Source organism: Phodopus roborovskii, unplaced genomic scaffold (assembly GCF_943737965.1).
Source record: "Phodopus roborovskii unplaced genomic scaffold, PHOROB, whole genome shotgun sequence".
Taxonomy (NCBI): Eukaryota; Metazoa; Chordata; class Mammalia; order Rodentia; family Cricetidae; genus Phodopus; species Phodopus roborovskii.
The window spans coordinates 9,909,867-9,933,584 of record NW_026126433.1 but is presented as its reverse complement, the minus strand read 5'-3'; the positions used below and the strand labels follow the sequence as shown (position 1 = coordinate 9,933,584).

The 23,718-nt window shown below is 43.7% G+C and overlaps 1 protein-coding gene across 4 annotated transcripts in view; it reads left to right on the top strand.

Moving 5' to 3' along the window:
- Pld1 (phospholipase D1) overlaps nucleotides 1–23,718 on the top strand; it is a 184,079-nt gene that overhangs the window by 82,017 nt on the left and 78,344 nt on the right. For all 4 annotated transcript variants that reach the window (XM_051185893.1, XM_051185895.1, XM_051185894.1 and 1 more), the window contains exons 4-12: nucleotides 1,282–1,427; nucleotides 1,785–1,890; nucleotides 3,352–3,417; nucleotides 9,864–9,922; nucleotides 11,227–11,319; nucleotides 15,116–15,268; nucleotides 17,354–17,503; nucleotides 18,459–18,542; nucleotides 23,503–23,584. In XM_051185893.1, coding sequence (XP_051041850.1) covers nucleotides 1,282–1,427; nucleotides 1,785–1,890; nucleotides 3,352–3,417; nucleotides 9,864–9,922; nucleotides 11,227–11,319; nucleotides 15,116–15,268; nucleotides 17,354–17,503; nucleotides 18,459–18,542; nucleotides 23,503–23,584 — 939 coding nt within the window. The remainder of the gene's footprint in view (nucleotides 1–1,281; nucleotides 1,428–1,784; nucleotides 1,891–3,351; nucleotides 3,418–9,863; nucleotides 9,923–11,226; nucleotides 11,320–15,115; nucleotides 15,269–17,353; nucleotides 17,504–18,458; nucleotides 18,543–23,502; nucleotides 23,585–23,718) is intronic.

Below are 23,718 nucleotides of genomic sequence, written 5' to 3'. Positions count from 1 at the left end.
TACATCAAATCAGGGGCAAAGGTACATCCTGACATAGTCTGCCCACATGTGATCAAGCACATCTGGTGTAGATGGGTCAAACAAGCTTGTTTAGGGAGTGAAAACTTGTGGCTTGTTATCTCCCATAAACAATAGCCTCCAGCATTTCTGTCCTTGGTCAGGGGCTTGCAGATCAGAAGGCAATTTTGTTTTATGGATCTCTGAGGCATAGTAATTAAAACTTAAAATGTAATTTGGTTCTTATACTTTAAAGACTTATCACTGATACTGACAAGATCACACTCACATTATGCATGATATACACAAAACTATAATAATTTTCTCTATCCAGTGTTCTTGAAGCCTGGCAGTGCCTCCGGCAGGGGTTTGGGTAGACAAGGTTGGGCCTTGGAATGTTTTTTTTTTTTTTTTTTTTTTTTTTTTTTTAGAAGAAGATGTACTATCATGATATGTGCCATTTGTTTAGGACAGAAAGGACTAAGATGCTGGTCCTGCCTGCCCCAAGGCCCTTGTTCCTGCCTCCTCTTAATCTGTAGCAAGTCTTCACTGTCCATGTGTGACTAGGGCCATTGGTGCTTATCAGGGTCTCACTCACCATCTCCTTCATTTCCAGTGTTTAAATGTGTGCAGGTGTGGTACAGTCTATACATTGAGGGAAAGGGGTTGGTAGAGGTTTGTCTGTGTGACCCATAGCTTGTTTCATGTAATTTATCACGTAAACATTTGGGAAAATATTTGTATCATTGTTTGCTTTAAAAGAAAATGTCAAGTCCTAGATCCCTAACTGAGATGCCACCTATAATGAATGGCCACTGGGAAATCGAGAGTTAATTTTCTTTAAGGGTATGGCCCCTGGTGAACTCACCATACTCCAGTGGGTGGTCCCTTTACATGCATATATGGGCACTAATTGAAATGGGTGAGTTATTTTAAAAGAGACAGAAAGTAAGGAGAGAAGAGGTAGAAGGTAGGGAGTAGATCTGGGAGGAGTTAGGGGGAGGGTCTCAGGGTGAATATGATCAAAATAGACTGCATAAAATTCTAAACAAATTAATAAAGATAGTATATTTTTTAAAATGCTAAATACTAACACAAAATAAACAACTTAAGTGTACTTTACTATTACTTGGCAATTAGCTGTGGTTTTGTTTTTTTGTTTTTTTGTTTTGTTTTGTTTTGTTTTGGGTTTTTTTTTTGTTTTTGTTTTTTTGCTGAGAAATTTCAGAACTTTCCCCATCTAAGTTAATGATCATTTTTTTTTTTAAACGTATGTCACGGTAGGTGCCAAGCATCAATCTGTACACTATTGAGTTAACACATGGGGAATTCACATGGCAAGTGAAGAGGAAATTCAAGCACTTCCAAGAGTTTCATAGAGAGCTGCTCAAGTACAAAGCCTTCATCCGAATCCCCATCCCCACCAAAAGGTAACCACAGCAGAACTAACATCGTTAGCCCACTGTGCATGAACAGAAGTGTGTTTTATCCTTTTCATAGGCTACCTGTTCCATTTGGGATAGACATTTTCAATTGCATAGTTCTTTTAAAAGTTAGCCCCCTCAGCTGCATGCATTGGTGCAAGCCTGTGGTCCCCAGTGCTTTGGGACAAGAGGACCAGGAATTCAAGGCTAGTCTTGGCTACATAGTGAGTTGGAAGCCCAGCCTGGGCTATAAGAGAATGTTTTAAACATTGACAGGAATGAAAATAATAAGCCATGACATGGAATATGAGATAGTCAAGAAGAGTGAAATAGCTGTTCGTTTTGCATGTGTCTGAATTTTAGACATACTTTTAGAAGACAAAATGTCAAAGAAGAGCCCCGAGAGATGCCCAGTCTGCCCCGTTCATCAGAAAACACAATCCAGGAGGAGCAGTTCTTTGGCAGGAGGGTGAGTCTCTCTCTGTTCTGCTGTTTTATGGAAATGTTATTGTACTTATTACTAGTGTGTGTGTATGTGTGTGTGTGTGTGTGTGTGTGTGTGTGTGTGTATGCCCATGTACCTCATAGAATGTGTATGTAGTGATTAGAAGACAACTTGTGGAGTCAGTTTTCTCCTTCCATGTCTTCTTCATGGCTTCTCAAGATCAGAGGCTTGTGTGGAACACCCCTTTACCTGCTGAGCCTTCTCTCTGGCTCTTGAGAACTTTTGAAATCTTTTCTCAGCACTGTAAGGACCTAGCACCTAGGAGGGGGGGGGATGTGGTTGACTCCTCTCCTCCCCCACAGCCCCAGGCTGACTGACAGCTAGCTTGGCTTCTCTGGAACTTAGACATCTCCTTGTCTCCCAAGCTAAGGAGGAGGCAGAGTGCTTGTTAGATGATGGATAGCTATCTTCCTGATGGGACCTCCCTGGGCTTGAGGGGAGATGAAGACAGAATATTCCAGTAGGTTTTGAGAGCCACTCCTAAAAAGCAGACATTTCCACCCATTTATTTGATTTCTAAGAGCTCATTTGAATACGTGTGAAATCACATTCCTCCTCCTTAGATGGGTTGGTTACAGTCTGAACTCAGCAAGATGGAGCACAAACAGGAGAAAGAAGACAAGGGCATTTCTGGCCACCCTGCTTCAGTGTCTGACTGCTACCAAGGCAGGGGATAGATTTACTATCATATTAGTAATTCTGTCATTTTTTAAAATCAGTTCAGTTATGGAATCTGAAATGTGTATGCTGCAGAGAACAGAGACCACCAAACTATTCTACAAGCAACTGTGTTTAAAATAAATTAAAAAAAAATAACTCTTATGGGCAATCCTGTTCTGCTAATACAGGGGAGTAAAATCACATACGGAGAGGCTTGTTAGCATTAAGGTTAGCACTGCCACCTGACAGGGTCTCAAGGAGAGGAGCCTCTAGAGGGACATGCCTAGGAAGCTTCTCTGGATTAGGTTGACCTTAACCATGAGCACTCATAGGCTAGGGCTCGGGACTGAATACAAAGGAAAGAGTGAACTGAGCTCCAGCATTCCCTGCTCTGCCACTGACTGAGTGCTGAGAGACCAGCCAGCCTCCCATTCTTGCCACAGTCTCTTCTGGCCCCCAGTGGACTGTATTCTCTCAAACTGTAGGCCAGATTGAAGCCTTTCTTGTTGGCCATTTTGTCACAATAATAATGAAAATAACAAATCAAAGGCCCAAGCATATTGAAAGTTAAACACTAATAGCAAGAAGAGCTTTAACTAACACCCAAAGCGAATGATAGGTGTTACACCTTACTGACTGACCATAGAGTAGAATAAATTGACTGATAGATATTTAAATGAGACCTGATCTCATCATTGTGATTGTTTAAAATTCCTACAGACATGATTGTGTTCAACTGTCTCCAAAATATTTTGTCTATTGTAGAAGCAATTGGAAGATTACTTGACAAAGATACTAAAGATGCCCATGTACAGAAACTACCATGCCACGGTAAGTACCCTTTAGTGGTCTTAAAGGAACCTATAGGATCCTAAACTGTAGTTAGTTTTGAACATAAGTGCGCTGGGTTCTTGAGCTGCACTAAATTAAGAAATACAAAATTGCTTTGGCTGTCCATCCAGTTTACAATGACGACAGAGTTATGTTTAAAATACTAAGTAGAACTCGGTCTGTCTGTATCAATAGATCCAAATGAAGTTGGAATGCTAAATCAGCCCTCTCCTCCCCTCAGGGTTTTAGAATGACCAAAACCAAAACAAAACATTTTAATGCAAACTGTCAAGTAGAGTTGCATACACCCAGATAAGATGGAGCCAAATTTCACTTCCATCTGACTGGTGTTTTCTTCTGAAAGTGAGAGGCATGGGAAAACCAGGGAAAGAAAGACCTCTTGCAAAATATAAGAAAAGGCAGAGAATGGTAGGGCTGAGAGGGGCCACAGAGGCTGAGCCTGGAAGGCCCACAGTAAGCCAGCAGGAGGAACTAGGCTTTGCAGTGTCAGCAAACAGAGCTTTGCTTCCCAGAGGCCCTTGAATGGGGAGTGGAGTGTTTTTTAAAAGATTAGCTTCCAGCTCTGCTGAGGTTTGAACGAGGTAAATGCCTGGATTATAATATTTCTTTCTGGAGGCACAGACTGAGGTTGGCCACACGGAAGTATTGCATGTAGAATGTGTGAATCCGCCCAGGTGCGCCTTGGCCTCTGCCTTGGAGAATGGTGACTCATAAAACAGGGACTAAAGAGGGGGAGAGGAAGGGAAAGGGCCTGGCACTACTGTTTCTTGTGCAAGAGCTTCCCCACTACTATCTGCTGGGCCAAACACACCCAGTTGGTCCCTATTTACACACATGGCCTGACCGAGACTTCTGATGCTTCTGCGGTGGCCTGCAGTGAGGGGGTATGGATTTGAGGAGCCTTTCAGGGCTTGGTAACCCCGGTGTCTGAGCATTTGGAGCAGTGTGAGTCTCACCTGCTGGTTCTCAAGACAAGCATAGAGGGAGGTCCTATTCCACCTAGGATTTAGGAACTTGTGCTATCAACAAACCCCCACTGTTTTAATGAGGAAAGCAGTTCCCAGCTGTGTTCTCTGAGCTCAGGAGTGCTGCCCCTTTTACTTCAGAGCTGTGCACGTGTGACCTAGCATCTGCCCTCCCTCTCTCTTGCTCCTCTGCCAGTGACTTGACCTGCACCATTTCTTTTGGCTTAGAGTAGTACTTGCTGACTTCAGTCTTCTCTCTTTCCAGATGTATTATTACATTTTAGATTGTAATGTGGAGTAAAGGATGTGTATATTTTTAAAAGATGTTTGGTTTAATTACTTTTCCAGTCACAGAAATCTTTCCAAATTGAAGCCACATTGTATTTATAAACCCCAGGGTACCTTATAAGCACCACTTTTGGAGGAGAAAAAGTAGCTCCCAACCTAATGAATGTCCCCTTCCCACTTGTTCCTGATGGTTGACCAGATGGTCCCTAAATGACTCAAGCAAGGGTGCTATTGATATATCTTAATTTGCTAACATTTCTGTTCATGCTAAATTTCACCCAGTCGCAAGACTAGATTCACAGACAGCCTATCATTTTGTAAAATTAGATTACAGTCTGTGTTTCCTGTAATAACAGAATATTTAAAATCCCAAATACAAAGGACACATTGAAAGTTATTTATTTTGCAATGTAACATGCTTCTACTTTATAGAGCAAGCCTGTTTGAAGTTAACTCAAGGCTTTTGTTTTGGCGTGTGATATATGGATGTTTAGAGGTTCACTTGTATGTACATGTAGAGGTCATAGGTTAAAGTCTTATGTCCACCTCTATCTCTTTTCAACTGACATTTGAGACATGATCTCTCACTGAACCTGGAACTCACCAGTTAGCAAGGCTGGCTGGCTGTGGACCTTCCTCCTCCCAGGTCTGGGATACAGGTATTAGCTGCCATGCCCAGGGTTTTTATAAGGGTACTGGAGATCTGAAGTCAGGTTCATGTTTACATGATAACTACTTTACCCACTGAGCTGTGTCCTCAGCCCTTAGTTCAGGTCTTTAAGACAAACCACTGGCCATAAGTTAAGGGACTGGATAGGATACATGTTTAACTCTAGGACTGTGCAGATCTGTATCTAAGGGCTAGGGTGTAGCTCAGTTTATAGAATGTCTGCTCTCGGTTCAAGTCCCAGAACTGCACAAGCCAGCTCTGGTGCTGAATGCTGTGATCCCAGTCATTGGGAGCTAGAAGGAAGCAAGAGAATCACAAATTCAATGTCATCCTCAGCTACATAGTTTGAGGTCACCCCAGGCTAATCTCACAAAGATAAAACCACCACTTCAAACAAACCTACAAACAACCAAATTAACCAGCTGTCTTTGGAACCTGTATTTTTTAGCAGAAGTCTGGGCAGTTCTCATCGGAAGGATTTGGGAACTATTGCCATGCTATGGCTTATTTGGACTCAGGTGAACGACTTTAAAGGCCCAAGAAAGGGTTGCTGTTCCAGTGTTGGTTTAGGAGATTTACCCTCAAAGGCTGGGGTCTACTTTGCTGAGAGGCATTTGAAGCTGGCCATGACTAGTTCTTCCCTTCCTGTTATACCAGCCTTTGTTGGTTTCCCCTCAGGAGCATGGAGACTTCTTTTGTCTTTATCTCCTTCTTCTAGCTCCCATAGAGTAGCCTAGCTTTTAAGAAGACTCAATGTCAGCTCCCCCTCACCCTCAGGGAGAGTGCCTCATTAAGTTCTCCTTACTAATTTGTAAAATGGCCAAACACTGTAAAACTGTAGTGCTCATCTCAAAGAGAGTAACAGATGATTTGGGGGCCAAATATGATTGATCATGTACTGGGAACACAGCCTCCAGCTTCCCCAGATCCCACCTTCCCCTGGGGAAGTGGTTACATGAGATCTCAATAGTTATAGAACAAAGAAAATCCTCAGTCACATCAGTGGGGACAAGTAGGTGGGTGAGCACAAAGCAGGGCAACCCAGACATGGTTGTGGGTAATATTTGATGGGCCTCTTCGCCTTTGAACTTATGGGAGCTGGTGGTTGGCTAAGTTTGCATTGTGAAGCTTTGGTAGTCACAGGGAAGTTAGGTCAGACATGGGGATGACAATGACGGGTTTTCAAAGGGACACTAAATAGTCCAAGATAATTTGGCTCTAGTCTGCAAGGTTCTATCTTGCCATAATAGTCATTTGTAGACTCTTTAAAGCAAGGACAACATTTCCCTCTTTTCATCCTCGTTTTTGAGAACTGTCAGAGTATTTGCACTTCTACTGACATAATCACACACACACACACAGAGACACACACACAGACACACACAGACACACACAGTCGTTATCTGACTGAGCTGTGCAACACCAGGAAAAAAGCTGCAGGCAGGAAATCTTGTGGTCTGATATTGTTCTGGGATTGGGCGTCAGACAGAATCTACAATTTGGGCATTTTAGGAGCAAACTGGAAAATGCTTTTCTCCCAGGGAATTAGAGGAAGTGGGATAAGTAACAGTATTGTTCCCCTTAAGATTAAAATCTGGACATAGGACAAAATGCCAGTTTCCGAGAAAAGGATTGCTGGCAGCCCTTGGCAGTCTAGACCGGACTGTTGGTCAGTCATGAACCCTCTGCTGAGGTGACTTCTCTCCAGGGTGTGGATTAGCTTGAAACATTAGATAAAACACTATAAATATGTCTCAGATCAATAATTCTGAGTTTGCTTCTCCCTCCTTTTGTAGGGCAAGTAAAATTAACTGGAGTTGAGGAATAGGTAAGGCATAAAGAGGCATGGTTTCCATAGCAGCAGAGAGAAGCTGTGCTGGTTTGAAAGGCTGCCTTTTCAAATTAAGTGGTTTGTGTGTTGTTTTTCTATGGTTGAATCATGGGGTGGGGGGGGGGGCCGGTGCACACACAACCATGAGCTTTGTCTGCTGTTTCTTCTCTCCATAGATTGGGTGTCTTAGTCTGCTATAGCTATGTCAGCTGGTGTGTAAAGGAGAGAGGCAGAGATCCTTGGATTACCTGGTCCTGCCTCTCTCCATCTATACCTGCATGTGGTCCTTCTGGAAGCTCTTGTCTTCCTTTGTCTTTTAGCTTACTGTTCGGCCATTTTTTCAATGCTGCTCCTTGTGGCATGAAAGGGGCCTCTGAGGATTGCTTTCCCTTATAATACAAAGCAAGATGTTCAAAAAGGACAGTGTGGATGTGATCGACAAATAGAAACTGTGCAGAGCTGAGTCATAATGTTTTATATACGGAATGAAAACCAAAGACCTGGGCTTTCAGAGCCCTTATTTTTAAAAGTGCCATGTGTAAATATATTCAGTGGGGATTCGACATTATTTAAGTCCTTTTAAATCCGAAAAGTTTACTTTCTTCAAAAGACATGCAGGAGTTTGATTGAACCTCCAAAATCCTGATGTATCTGAGATAGTTTTTTTTTTCCCCAAAGCTGACAGTAGATGTTTTTAAACATATAAACATTTCAAGGAGAAATGCTGTTTCCTTTTGTTAATCCCAGTTAGAAGCCAGGTATTGCTTCCTCTGACCATCCAGCCGCACCCTGCTCTAGGGATCATGACTACCGTGTGACTAGATGATTCTCTCACTGGACTCTGTTGCTTGTGTAATCTCCCGTCTGCCTCCCCATCCTGGGTGAATATCTTTTCTCTTAAGGGTTTCTGTTTCACATACACTCTGTGGCAGGAAATGACCTTGAACTTCTGATTTCTCTACCTGTGCCTCCCCAGCACCGGGATTGCAGGTGTGTCGAGCTTCGATCAGTTTCTGAGGAGCTGGGGAGAGAAGGCAGCACCCTGCCAACTGAGCTGCATTCCCAGTTTGTCTTTGTTTTCTATCTGGCTATTGCTGCCCCGGTCCAAGCATCACTGGTACACGGGGCTTTAAAAAGGAACCTGTACATTGGGAGCCTCCCATGTTTAATTCTAGTTGTTGCAAACACTTTCGAGAGAACCCCTGGCCTGGGTAAATCCCCGTGTTTCACTGCCTCCCTCTAGGTTTGCACTGTGCCCTCCCTCACTCTCATATGCAGGGAACTCACCTGAAAGAGACAAATGTTGAGCTGGGTATGGCGGTACATACATGATTCCAGTACTGAGGCAGGAGGATATGGGGCTTGAGATTATTCTCAAAATCAAAACAAGACAATAACACACACACACACACACACACACACACACACACACACACACACACACACACGGGAGACAGAGAGAGAGAGAGAGAGAGAGAGAGAGAGAGAGAGAGAGAATGCAAACAGAGGTGAATGTTGAATGACATTCTGACTTTGATCTGACTTGATATCAGTTCTACCACCCCTTGCTATATGGTTTTGGTGGGTTAGTTTCCCTAAACCATGGATTGGCAGATCAGAACCTTTGTGCCAAACAAACACGTTATTTTTACATGTTAAGAATAGTTTTTGTAACCATTTTTCCTTCCTTCCTTCCCTCCCTCCCTCCCCCCTTCTTTCCACAGGGCCTCATGCAGTCCGTGCTAACCTTGAACTCACTGTATAGCTCAGGATGACTTCAATTTTCTGGTCCCCAGGTCTAACCTCTCCAGTAGCTGAGACCTGTTTTTTTATATTTGTATCTTGTATTCACAAAGTCTCATTTGCTATGGCCACACCCACTTGTGCACACCTGTCCCCCTCCCCCAACCCCAGTCTATGTTCACATTACAGGGGAAAAGCTGTGCATTTGTAACAAGAAGTCAAGGGCCCACAGAGACCAAAATATTTGTCTGTTTTTATTGTTTTGATGCAAAAAAAAAAAAAAAAAAAAAAAAAAAAAAGCTCTACCTATGCTTGTGTTAAGCTTAGTCTCCTTTTTATGCTGGGAAAGAGTAGTATCAAAGGGTGTTTAGGAGAATTCTCGAAGAACCACTGAGTACACTGTGAGCATGTAGAAAACCCACAGCAAACCATATCAGTGAGAGTCATTACTGCCCATCCCAACAATTTTACTAGTGGGGCTGGTAGCTCAGACCTGCAAGCCCAAATTCTCCAGCACGTGATGGGTACAGTTCAAGGTCTGGGCCACTGAGTGACTCCTGGTCCAGCTGGACAACTTAGTGGAACCCGGTCTCTAAGGGCGGAGACTTGGAATGTAGTTGAGTGGCAGAGCCCCTGCCAGGTGTGTGTGAAGAGCACACTGGACTCGTGGTGCAGGGGAAGTTCTGCAGCACCTGATGCTCCTGAGTCTCTGGCCTCCTAGGCCGTGTGAATTTTCATCACTTTCTTCCTTTTCTCTGCAGCTCGACTGCTGTTATTGACCCATCTAGTCTGTAGAGTGATTATATTTGGTGGACCCAATACATGGCTTAGGTGCCCATAAATGTCTTCTTTTACTTCTTCTCCCCTTCCTTCTCCCCCATCCCCCATTTTGCTTTCTAAAGTGTTTTTTTGTGGTTTCATTTTTCAGACAGAGTTCCTTGATATAAGCCAGCTGTCTTTCATCCATGATTTGGGACCAAAGGGCCTGTAAGTTCCAGGGTTGGGTCTTTACACAGAGATATATGAAGAAGCTGGTGGGTATGAATGCCTGATACCATAGCTGGTGACAATGATGGGACAGCTGGGCCTTCTTGGGGCGTCTCCTGCCAAACTAGAGTGAGATGCTCATATGGACCAGAGCGCCCCTGCAGGGAACAGTGGCGGCAGCTCTCTCATTTCCTAGAGCCCTGACAGCTTGCTAGCTAACCCACCAGTGGGAACACTCAGTACACAGTCAGTACTCTCACAGCGGTGAGGGATCAAATGCATAAGACACCTTCTGCCAGTCACTTATGCCAGCTATTACAACTCCTTTAAATGAGGACTTAAAAGTAATACTTCATAATACATGTTGCATAAATAGGTAGGGAGTTTCCTCCGTGGCTAATTTTCCTTCACACTATTAGGGCTTACCCTTTTGAATGATTATTGTTTTACTAATTTTAGTTGTGTGTCCGTGTATGTTTGTGTGGGTATGTACACACAAGTGCAGGTGCCTCTACAGAGCTCAGAGGAGGGTGTCTGATCTCTGGACTTACTGTGAACCCAAAGATGTGGGTGCTGGTCCTCCGAGAGAGTACTGGGTGTTCTTACCCACTGAGTCATTGCTCCAGCCCCAAAGCTTACACTTCAATTTTGGTTAAGATCAATGCTACTTGCTATTTCAAAATTATTTTCCTTAAGTTATTGTTATTGCACATCTTTCAAAATCAAGACATTAGGTTTGTTTTATTTTTGTTGTTTTGAGATGGGTTCTCGTGTAGCCCAGGCTTGCCTAGAACTCTTTTATGTAGATGAGGATGGCCTTGAACTACTGATTCTCCTGTCTCTACCACCCAAATGCTGGGATGATAGGCACATGCTACCATACCCAGCTAAAAAAATCACCACTTGCGTAGCCAGTAGCTTTGGTCTAATTTTATGACTTGATGGATACGATTGTGTGTGAAGCCAAATGTACTAGACTCTGGGTGGGGCAAACCCCATCTCAGCTGCAGCCACAGTGACTGCAGGGAGGATTTAGCCTTAAGATCCAGAAGCCAGGGTGCAAAGATCCAACATTGTGTCTGACAAACTCACTGGCCCACAAAAGCCAAAAGGGCTACATGTGGCCACAGTGCTTATAAGAGTCTCTGCTGTGTGCCCAGGCTGATAGAGAGCAGTGGGCAAGTGGGCAGTGGGGGAGGTGGGGAGTAATATGAGAGATGGCTTATACCCCGGCTGTGAGGCTGAGCAAGGCAAGTGTGAACTGTAAATGTGAACTTGACAGCTTAACGTGATATCTCCTTCAGGGAGGGGATGATCATGAAAAGATCCGGGGGACACAGGATACCAGGTTTGAATTGCTGTGGCCAAGGAAGAGCCTGCTACCGATGGTCAAAAAGGTAGGACTTGGGAGTTTTGTGTATTTGATTGAATAAACTGAGCATTTAGGTGTTTATATACTAGCTTTGCTTGCTTGTTTTGTTTTGAGTTGTAGCCCTGTCTGAACCCAGCGGTTATATGTCTACGTGAAACTTGAATTCCTGGTTGTAGCAGTACTTTCTTGTTGGGACTTCCAGGTCACAAACAACACAGAGACTTACTTTAATTATGAATGCCTGACCTTCACTTAGGCTTGTTCCTAACTAGTTCTTATAACTTAAATTAACCCGTATTTTTTAATCTGTGCTTTGGTACATGGTACGTTACCTCATCTTTGCACTGCCCAAACTGCTTCCTCTCTGTCTGCCTGGCAACTCCACATTTCTTCTTCCCAGAGTTCTCTTTCTGCCAGGGAGTCCCATCTATACCTCCTGCCTAGCTATTGACCATTCAGCTTCTTGTTACAATTACTGCAGTACATCTTCACGGTCTGCACAAATATCCCACAACACCCGGTACTCCTTCCTCCTCTTCCCAAGTGGGGCATTACAGATGTTTAGTGGCATGAACAGCTCTCAAATGTGACCTTGCAGTTCCTTAGAATATAAGCAATGGTATAGGAAAGCCAGAGATTCCCACATGAGCTGTCTTCTTACCCTCAGCTGGACAGAAGCTTGGGCACAGGCTGAGGTACAAGAGGTTTGTTAGATATTGTGAGGAAGCAGTGGCAGAGGAAGGCAGGAAGAAGAACGGTGATGGGAGCTCTGGAGGATCATGGGTAACACAAGCTCATCATGCAAGCAGGAAGAGGATGAAGTTGCAGGGCTTAGCAGACACCAGGGCTTCTCTTCTCCAATGGTGGCCTCTCCTGAGGGTGGTTTTCACAGCCTCCTGTGGCTCTGCTGGCCACTCCTCCCCCTTGTCCCAAGGCATCTGCTGTGTGCCAGACACAGCTTTCTACACTTAAGCTTTAAACCCCAGTGACTTCTTTTTCTTCCCGGAGACTCTGGGCTGCCAGAGTTCTGCAGCCTGTGAGCAGACCAGACTGGAAGAGTCAGTTTGTGGAGTCATCAGTGGTCAGCACCACATTGTTGGGATGAGTCAGGCATGCCAGTAACTACTGATTGAAGGAATCGGTCAACACTGAACAATGGCAGTGGGTGTGCTGTCACTTACCAAAGTAAAACACTCAACATGATTCCAGCATCATACATTGGATGCAAATAATATGTGCACATAGCAGGAGAATTCGACATTTACGATAAGTCCATGCATGAATTCTTACTGAAGCTTCCAGCCACTGTAGAAGCAAGCCCTTGGGCTCATGGGGCTCTGAGGAAAATAAGGTCTTGTGCAAGTGGGGACATGGCAGAAGTGGTATGGATTTAAGTGGTGATGGGGTTGTGGGTGGAAGACCCAGGCTATGTGATGGCAAGGGATCGGGGTTGCAGCATTGACTGCAGCCCCAGGAGCCTCATCAAAGGTTCCAAGAATCCAGTTCTGAGCTCTGCCCTGTCCTGGAGGAGGGCTAACAATGGTAGGGGAAGATTTTGTTGCTGGGAAGGAATCATGTTTCATTTGGAAAACAAAACTATGATTCTTCCTGGAAGGAAATGTTGCTGTTTTAAATTTGGTACATGTTTGTGTAGAGACTATAGCCTCACTGCTGTATTTGCATGTCCTGAGTCATAGCTGATGAATCTCAGGTATCAGACATCATAAACAGATGATAGCGTTCAGAGGACAGGTAGTGTGGGAATCTTCCATATGGCTTGACTGGTGTTTCGAGGCGACATTTATTCACAATGCTTAGTTTTCAATTTTTAGACTTTTTGGCTGGCCATGGTGGTGCTTGCCTTTAACTCCAGCACTGGAATTGGATTGGAACTTATAACACTCTCCCTGTTTTGGCCTCCCAAGTGTTGAGATGAGACCTCATCTTCCTTCCTTCCTTCCTTCCTTCCTTCCTTCCTTCCTTCCTTCCTTCCTTCCTTCCTTCCTTCCTTTCTTCCTGCCTGTCTGCCTGCCTGCCAGCCTGCCTTTCCTTTCTCTTTCTCTCTCTCTCTGTCTCTCTCTCTCTCTTTCATTCTTTCGGCTCAGTTCCATTTTGGTGTTCTGTCCCTCTAGATGCATTAACCTTTGTGGTTTGCCTGGACCTTGGTAATTTTCCTTTTAGTAACTGTATCATATGTACTTTTTTTTTTTTTTCCTGTAGGCTGTAGTTGGCTGTTTTCATTTCTTACTCTTTGTGGGGTATGACACCCAACTCCCAAATAATCACAAGAAGATTTATTCTTTCTTATGAATGCCTGATGTTAGCTTGGCTTATTTCTAGCCAGCTCTTCTAACTTAAAGTATCCTGTCTAGCTTTTGCCCCTGGGCTTTCCCTTTCTCTACTATATACCTTTCTTCTTACTCTATAGCTTGCTGTGTAGCACACCCCCCCCCCCCCCCCCGTGTCCTCTTCCCTTCTTTTTCTCCTGTTCTTGCTCCTCCCTCTTCTTCTATTTATCCTTTCTCCTACCTTGACACTGGGTGTTCAGCTGTTGGTTAGATTAATTGGGTGTTTTAGACAGGCAAAGTAACAGAGCTTCACAGAGTTAAACAAATGCAACATAAAAGAATGCAACACAGCTTTGCATTATTAAGCACATGTTCCACAGCATAATCAAATGTAACACATCTTCACCTAATAGTCCACAGCAGCAGGCTACCTGCCCCATCTCCTTGTGGTGATCATGGAAGAGGCAGCCTACAGGAAAAGCCAAATGCAGTAAGACTATGTAGAAGTCAATGTGGTTTTGTCTCTATTCATAAAGTAGAGACTGAAGTACACTGTGGCTAGTAGCTTTAGTAAAGAACTGTTCTAGATTTCTTTTACATTTATTTACTTATTTTGGAGTGGGCATGTGATCTTTAGCTTTCATCCCTTCACTGTGGTCTTAACTCATGTCCTGCTGTCACTGCACACACACTTGTCCCCAAACTCAAAGTGTTTCTTCACTTCGGTGTCTTTGCTGTCTCTCTACTCAGCAGGATGACCTTGACCCTACTCCACTTGTTGGGCTCCTCTTACCCAGCTCTTTGCATCCAGGACCAAGATGTTCCTCCTGTACCCATAACCCCTATTCCTTCTAGCACCTACCCATTTACCCAAGAAGGATCCTGGCTTTTACCTACACCTCCCTGGGGCTTACCAGCTCCTCTGGGAACAAATATTTGCATGCTTTCTACTTGAGCTGCTTTCTATTTGAGCTGCATTTACGCTACACCCACTTTGCACTCTACTCCATCATGAAGCTTTTGAGTATTGAATTGAATGAAGCAGTTTTCAAAGCTAGTTCTCTTCTGTTGAACACCATTCATTAATGATCCTTATGCCAGAAATATTTTCAAATGAACAGCAGAATGTGTGAAGTACTGGATGTAGTTATTAAGTTTTCTAGACTCAGTTGCCTTTATGATGGTTTGTGTGAGCAAGCTCCACCCTGTTCCATTCTTCATTAAGGGGCTCATTGGTGCTTTCTGTCAACACTGGGATGTTCTTCCAAGAATGAATGAATTCTTTTTAATTGCTTGGTATCCACACACAGAGGACAATCGACAGACTTGTTTTTGTAGTAAATACTCTCCCTGCTGGGAATCAGACCCCGTACATGCTAGGTAAGCACTGTGCCATTGAGCCACGTCTCTAGCTCTTGCTTCATAGTGATCTTTAAAAGGCACAAATTTGCCACATGAGACATGACATTGAATAATAGTTGATTCTTTCACTTCAGTTTTTCAGCTCTGAAACCTCCTGTTGTCTCCTTCCAGGTGGTTAATAGTAAAAGACTCTTTCCTGTTGTATATGAAACCAGACAGTGGGGCCATCGCCTTCGTTCTCCTTGTAGACAAAGAATTCAGAATAAAAGTGGGAAGGAAAGAGACAGAAACGAAATATGGACTTCGAATCGATAATCTTTCAAGGTAAATCTTTCTAATGTTTAAAACATATTTCTGCCCATTCTCTTTAAGGCCAACATTTTCTCTCTCCCATGAAAAAGGAGTAAATTAGAGTTAAATGTTTATGATCGCTGCTTGGAGTTCATCATCTTTCAGAAGTAATAGAACTTACCGTTGCCTCTCTCTCTTTATCTCTCTCTCTCTCTCTCTCTCTCTCTCTCTCTCTCTCTCTCTCTCTCTCTCTGTGTGTGTGTGTGTGTGTGTGTGTGTGTGTGTGTTATGTGCATGTGAATTAATACTGGTGCCTGCAGAGGTTAGAAGGAGGCATTGGATGTTTAAATCCTGGGTTCTTCAGTCTCCTTCCAGGCTCCTTGTCATTTCAGCTGACAAGACCCATTTCTCTATTTACTTAGGGTTATTTCTCTCTCTATTTGTAAATGCCCCCCCCACAGTCTTCTGTGTTGGCAGTTCTTTACGATCCCTTCTCACACATTTATGTTTTGCCTCCACCCTCTTGCTCCTTCTATTATTTATTCATCCATTTATTTGTGTGTGTGTGTGTATGTGTGTGTGTGTATTGTATGTGTGAATAGGGATGCATGAGTGCAATATCATATATGTGGAAGTCACAGGGAAACTTTGTTACATTTCTTCTGTCTTTACATGGGTCTCAGGGATGGAATTTAAGTCATCAGGCTTGCCCTGCAACACTTTTGTCTGCTGAGCCATCTGGCTGGCCCTCATTCTATTTCTATGCTTGGAATAGTTTCCCTTCCTCCACCGCTGGGTCTCTGCCTGGTACTCATCTCTCCCACACAACCATCTTCCCAGAACAGGTTTTCCCCAAGGGTAGGTTGACCCCAGGCAATTCCTGAGCCCTCTTGCTCCTGTATGACTGCATTGTTACACCTGTTGGGGTTGCTTCTCTCGCACCCTATGCCTCTCGCCTCCCTACCACATCACACCAGCCCTCCTGTGGAACAGTAGCTTTCTAAAGCCAGCATCCATCTGTGAAGTATTCAGAGGAGTTGTTTGGACACTTTTCATCTTTATAAATAATGAATTATACAATCTGTTCATATGGCATCTTCCTTGTTTTCCATGAAAACTGTTGTATACCCCCTCTCTGGCACCCCCAAACAATCAAGCAAAAGTAAAACTCTGCCTTCTCAGTTCTGTTTTATCAACATGGCATAGGGCAGCTAGTGCCAGTGCCTTGGCCTTTGAACTTAAGTTCTAGTAAGTTATTTTCATTCTTGGTAATAGAAATTCATTCTGACACTTGGGATAAAGTTGTTTTTTATTTTTATTTTTTCTGTAATCCACCACAATTTATTCTCAATATTTTTAATTATGTAACAAGTTAAGATACCTTACTCAAGTGATAGAAAAACCTAGCTTATTGCAGAGCAAATTAGTTAGTCATATTGGGTGATTAATTCTCAAGCTAAACTACATCATTAGGACACATTTCCTAGGTTTTCTTAGCTGTGGAATCTGCCTCATCCTCAGACTAGTTTCCTCCTTGCTGCAAGATGGCTGTTCACCACTTTCACTGCACATTCAGTGGGAGGGATAGAGAGGGGGAGGGAGGAAGGGAGTCCTTTTCCCATTGCTGGTTTCTCAGGTCTGCTCTCATGGGGAGGGACTGACTTTTATGCTTTGGCCTCGGCCCATTAGGACTAGAGGAGTCGGGAATGCTGCTTTGTATAGTTGTGCAGGATTCCAAGAAGTAGATCTCCCTTAAGGGCAGCAGAAGCCAGGGTAGTCAGTACAAAGGAAACTGTGTTAGAAAAACTCCAAAAGAAGTGTGAACTCACTCTGTACCTTCTCCAAACCCTCCTCATTCCCCAGTGCAGTTCAAGGTTGACTTCAACCCCTTCCTGTATGTCTGCATGCTTGAGTGAGCAGGAAGCCTGAAAAGTCAGTTCTGACCCAGTGAGTGTTGTAAGGAACTCTACCCAGGTGTTTTAGGAGCTTGCTTTTTCAAATGTTCGGTAACTAGGAATATCAATTCATGTTCGCTGTGACACGTTTCATCTTTAGATTTGTTTTAAGAGCTAGAACTCAGAGTTAACCCCTAACACCCGCTTTTGCTTTCCTTTAAAGGACACTGATTTTAAAATGTAACAGCTACCGCCATGCTCGCTGGTGGGGAGGAGCTATCGAAGAGTTCATCCAGAAGCATGGCACTGACTTCCTCAAAGACCATCGCTTTGGTTCCTACGCCGCTGTCCACGAGAACACGTTAGCTAAATGGTGAGGTGTTTCTGCTCACAGGAGTCCATCTAATAACCTAACGGTTCAAATTCACCTTGAATCAGCATGAACACTAAACCAGTGATTTACTTGGGGATCTCCCAAGGTCTCCCGTTTCCTAGGCCGTTGCAGGGCTGAGGATCACACTTAAAGCCGTGATCACAGGTTAGTCTTTCAATTTTGGTATTTCAGCATCCTCAGTGGTGAGACTCCCTGCCTTTAGATTTTGAAGTTTGATTTGTTTTGTGAGACAGCATCTAGTGAAGCCCCTGTGGACCTTGAACTTGCAAAGTAGCCAAAGATGACCTTGAACTCCTGATCCTCCTGCCTCACCTCCCACATGCTGTGATTGCAAGCCTGCACCACTGTGCCTAGATAGAAATCTGATTTTAAAAAAATCAACTTCAGGGCTGGGTACATAGTCAGACAGCACTTACTTAGCATGAATCTCTGGTTGGATCCCCACTACCCCCCCAAAAGCAGGCATGGTGGTATGGGTTTGTAATCCCAGCAACTGTGGAGTAGGAGCAAGCAGATCATTAGTTTATGGTCAGGTTTGGCCCCATGAGTCAAAGGCCCATCTAAGCTACCTGAAACCCAGTCCAGAAAAGAAGAGCAAAATGTCACCTCTTTATGTTTTCCTCCCATGGATTTGAGCTGGTCTGTTTTTAGACTCAGTTGAAAATCCCATTTGATAAGGCAGCTCTCTGAGAGCGATTGGCATGCTGCCCTCTTTTGGGTCTGTCTCCAAACTGCCTTTCCAGATAATAGACTGAGGCAAGATCATATTTGCAATCTTGTTTCCAGTTATGCCAAGGAAAATGGTGGTAATCTAGATCAGACAGACAGAGCCGTCTATGCTTTGCCTTGGCCTAGGGTGTGTTTACTTTTTGTCTTGTTTTATAAAAATAAGAAACATCAAAAGAAACCAAGGAACAAACCCTGTATCTTCCAGGTACGTGAACGCCAAAGGTTACTTTGAAGATATCGCCAATGCAATGGAAGAGGCGGCAGAAGAGATTTTCATCACTGATTGGTGGTTAGTATTTGTTCAGGAGAATGCTCTCTGGAAGCATCTGTTTAGAAGTGTGCCATTGGAGAATTCCACACTATGGAAACAAGCGATGGCTTGGCCAAGCCTCAACCAACTAAATAGGAGACTGCAGTGAAAGTCTTTTCCAAAATTGTCCTTCAAATGTTATATTGGTCACTTTTCTAATTGCTGTGAAGAAGGAAGGGCTTGTCTTGGCTCACAGTTTGAGGGTACAGTTGTCATGTTGTGGTAGACAGGCCTGGTGGCAGGCGTGTGAGGGCTGTCACTTTGGGAGTGTGGTCATGAAGCAGAGGGAGATGAACCCTGTGTTCTGTGCACATGCTCCTTTTCATTCTGTCTGGGATGCCAGCCCATAGATGATGCTCTCCCATATTTAGGACAAATCTTCCCACTTCAGTTACCTCAATGTAAAAACTCCCTCAAGGACCTGCCTGGAGCTTTGTTTCCAAGGTGATTTAGATTCTGTTATAGTGGACAACCAATATTAACTACTGCAAGTATCTTCTTAAAGTATTTAACTTGAGTGGTTTTGGATGCAAATGTTTGTGCAGCTACATGACTGTGCAAGTGTGGCTGTGGAGACAGGAAAGCTATCTTTCCCTCTCCTACCACATCCTTCAGTCGGTCCAGGGAACAGCTCCTGAACTTTCCCTTCAACACAACACTGAAATAGCTGCTCCTGCTATTACTGTTGAAAGGACTGGGCCTGGGCAGCTCTTCTGGCCTTGCATCAGATTTTAACTGTCTAGCCTGTTATGAAAACCACCATGGCAGTCATGATGCCCACAGTACCGAAGTCATGGGAAATTTCTTCTAAAGCTCATTAGTTTTGGGGAATGCAACCTGTGGAGTTGGTATTGGCTTTGTGTTTGTAGCCTGTCTTCAATTCCGGGTACCCGTTATCTTAGAACATTGAAGCCCATCACAGACGCTAACACTGCCTGAGATGGAGATGAAAATGGCCTGGAATATGTTCCCTCATAGAAACAGAAGTGACTTTATAAATTCATTCTACCCCCATACACACACTCCCTTGAGAGATATGGTCTTGCTTTGCAGCCTGGATAGACTGGAATTCACTGCATGGCCCAAGCTAGCCTTTAACACACAGCAGTCCTCCTGCCTCAGCATCCTGAGTGCTGGGATTCAGGCACTGAAATTTTGCTTTTGTCTCTTTCTTACGTCTTTCAGATATTACTCATATATGAAGCTTGAAAATAGCTCCCTGATTTATTTTCTTTTAATCCTAGATTAGGAGACAGGGGAGAACAACAGAAATGTGAAGCAATTTTCTGCTTCACTTCAGTTATATGGAAATCTGTAGCTCTGGGTCCTCTTTCCCTGTGTGGTGACATTTTGAGAAAGATGATTCTTTGTCATTAGGGCTATCCTTTGGTACCTGTGACCTCCACCAATAAGCCGCCAATATCAGATCTCCATTATGAGAACCAGATAGAATTTAGTCACTGCCAAATATTGAATACTGCCTCAGCACTCATGAAAATAAGTCCAAAGCTCAATGCCATACCAGATTCATAAAATGATCTCTAAAACTTCAGCAGGGGTGTGAATGAGAGAAAGGAGTTTATTTTCATGCAAGAAAGTAGCACCTCTTTTGAAGGTTCTGGACAGTAAAATTCACGACTTTCATTTAAACATCCAAGGAGTGGGGACCTGTGTGACTTCTCCTCTACTTCCTAAAGGAGAGTGAATTAGGTGCTATTTGTTCCTGCAGCAGCCCTGGGCCTGCATCTAATCACAGTACATATTTTGAAATGATGCCTCCATGGTGACTTCCTGTCAGGAAAATCCTCAGTATACATTCTTCCAGAGAGCATGCAGCAGCCCCTCGTGGTTTTATTTATGTATTTATTTAATCAGCCATTCCTTTAAACACTGAGCATAGCCTCATGTACTTTGGGAACACTTGTTCCCCCATTACTCTTTTTTCTCTGCAGCTCTGGGGAATTCCTTCTGGATCTGGGTGTCTTTATTGTCAGGATCTTTATGCATTCTGCTTAAACAGTGCTTTTCATTCTGGTCTCCAGTACTTCTGAGGAGAAACTTTCAGCAATGTGCTATTTTTCTCTTTAGAGCTTTCAAAAAATTTCAACTGTTTGGTTTTCATCAGTTTGGTTATGATTTGGAGTTTATCCTGTTTGGTACTCCGAGGTGATTTGGAGTTTATCCTGTTTGGTACTCCGAGGTTCTTGAATCTATTGTCTTATGTGTCCTCTTCCAAAGCCTCCAGTTCTCAGATCACCTTCATGTCATCTCACAGTCTCCAAGGCTAGCTTCCTATTTTAAATATTTCCCCTGTGAGCTACCTTCAGATTCCTACAAATTGTTCTTTGAGCTCCAAATGTTCAGTACACCCCACGCCCCCACTCACACAAACTCACATACACAAATAAATACATAGATATGGTTTTTAAACATATGTAAACAGTACGAGTTGACTCTTTTGTTGTTGTGTGCCCATTATTTTTTTTAAATTGTATTATAGAAAATTTAACATGATGAGGTAAGACTTTCAGGTTTACTTAAATTTGTGGACAGTGTTTTCTTCCTTCCTCCTTCCTTCCTTTCTTCCTTCCTTCCTCCCTACTTTCCTCTCTCCCTCCCTCCCTCCCTCTCTCTTTTTCTTTGATACAGGGTTTCTCTGTAGCCTGGCTATCCTGGAACTTGCTCTGTAGACCAGGCTGGCCTCAAACTCACAGAGATCCCCCTGGCTCTGCCTTCAGCATGCTGCGATTAAAGGTATGTGTACCACTAGAAGATCATATTTTCTAGAATGAAATTCAAAAGAAATACTGGGCACATAATAACAAATTAACTTTTGTTAAATAAATGCCACTGGCTTTTTTTTTTTTTTTTTTGAGTGTTTTCTTTAGCAGACCATGGCTTCATTTGAATTGGGCAGAAAATTCCAAGCAGCATTTGGGGTGCTTAACAATTCCTTTTAGAAATACTTACTTCATTTTTATGTGTATGAGTGTTTGCTGGCATGTGTGTGTATGTACCGTGTGCTGGCAGAAGGCAGAAGAGGGTGCCAGACTTCCTGGCATGAAGTTATGGATGGCTGTGAACTATCATGTGTGTGCTGGGAACTGAACCTGGGTCCTCTGCTAGAGCAACAAGTGGCCTTAACTGCCCCTCCATCTCTCCATCCTCTAGGGTTGGAGTTTTAATGCCAGTTTTAGTTCCAAAGTCTTTGCTTTGCTGTTGTATGCTCTATATAATGTCTGCCACCTGGTGGTTGATCTGTGGCATGGCCACAATCTATCCGTTAATTCCTTCAACTCCTCAGGTGAATTTTTCTGTGGTTAAATCTTCACAGGGACAGCCTGTGAATGAGACCATAGACAGCTTCATCACGGACTGCATGGCTGAGCTCTCCCCTCTACGCAGTCGCCCAACAGTTTCCTAATTCCTCACAGCTTCCCTAATTAGTACACTGGCTGGAAATGGGGGTTTTGACTCACCCAGCTCTGACATGTGACCCTGAAACAGTGCCAGTGTAAGGGGCTGTTGTCACCCTCTTGGGATCAGTTCTGCTCTGACTGGAATCGTCTCTGCTCGTGGGCTCTCTGCTGCTGCCTCTTTAGGCAATCCTGTTCTTTCTTGCCAAGCTGCAACGAGGGTTCTCTGTGCTAATCCATTTCGAGGTTTTTCTTCAGACCAATAAACTGCTGACATGCGCTGCAAATCCTTTTTCTGCCCTTCACCGAGCCCTTCAATTAACGAGTATAGCATAGTTCATTTTAGGTTTTTAGTAGTGTTTTGTACTGATCTGCACAGAGATCTTTATAAAATTACATGTTATGTGTATATATGCATGTGTATGCACATGAGCACCCATACAGAGGACAGAGGACAACTTGCAGGAGTCTGCCCTCTTCTACCACACAGGTCCTTGGGATTGAACTCAGGTTGTTATTAGGCTTAGAACTTTTACTCCCTGAGCCATCTCACCAACCTCTCTCTATAGGAGTCCTGTATGTTCAAGTTGATAAGTTTCTTAGTAAGCACTCCAGTTTTTTTTAAAAAGTATTTGTTTTTAATTTATGTGCACTGGTGTTTTGCCTTTATGTGTGTCTGTGTAAGGGTGTCAGATCCCCTAAAACTGGAGTTACAGACCGGTGAGAACTGCTCCACCAGGCTCCCATTTGTGGGAGAATTCATTACCCAGGAGTTACATTGGATAGAGACTGGCCTTGAGCTGCCTTTAGACCCCTGTAAAGGGGTTGCGGGGAATGTGACTCTGGGGGTTTTCTTGGCTACCCGCAGCCGGACTTACTAAGGGAAAAGAGCCCAGGGGTACATTTCGCCTTCACAGAATTTAATGTCCTGATCAAAATTGGTGTCCCTGATCAGAGAGCCCCAGGTACCCACAGATACTGCCTTTATAACTCACTGTGTGTACGAATGTGTCAGAGGACATTCAGCTAGCTGGAGTTAAATGCCCATTTTAAGAGGGTGCTGTCTCTTTTAATGAGATACCCAAAGTTGAGCAATCCTGAGGTTGGGGAAATGGCCTAGAAATTTCAGGGTTTTGGTTATCCCCTTAGTATTTAGCCATGTCTAGACCCCCCTAAGCATCTTGCCCACACAGCACCCATCCTGCAGCTGCAAACATGGACCGCCTTTTTTGTTTTTGTTTTTTTTTTTTTTCTGATGTGGTGTGTGTGTTCATGTGTGTGAGACAGGATCTCATGTGTTCCAGCTATGTAATTGAGAGTGGCTTTGAACTTGTGACCCTGCTGCCTCCACCTCCCAAATGTTGAGATTAGAGGTATGGGTCTTGAATTATTTTGATTGGACAAAATTTTCTCTGTGAGGTTGCTTATCGCCTTGGGGCAGAGACCTGTCACAATGGTGACACGCGACACAGAGACCTTAATCTTTTGTTTCAGTCCCTTTCTTTTTGGTTTTGTGATTTCAGGTTAAGTCCAGAAATCTTCCTGAAGCGCCCAGTGGTGGAAGGCAACCGCTGGAGGCTGGACTGCATCCTCAAACGGAAAGCAGTGAGTGTTTCCACAGGGCTCACACAGATGTAAACATGTAAACACGAGGCTGGGTCATAGTTGGGGTACCTGCTTAGCCTATAGGAGGTGCTGGCTGGATTTTATCCCAAGGAGCATAGGAAACTAATTGCGGT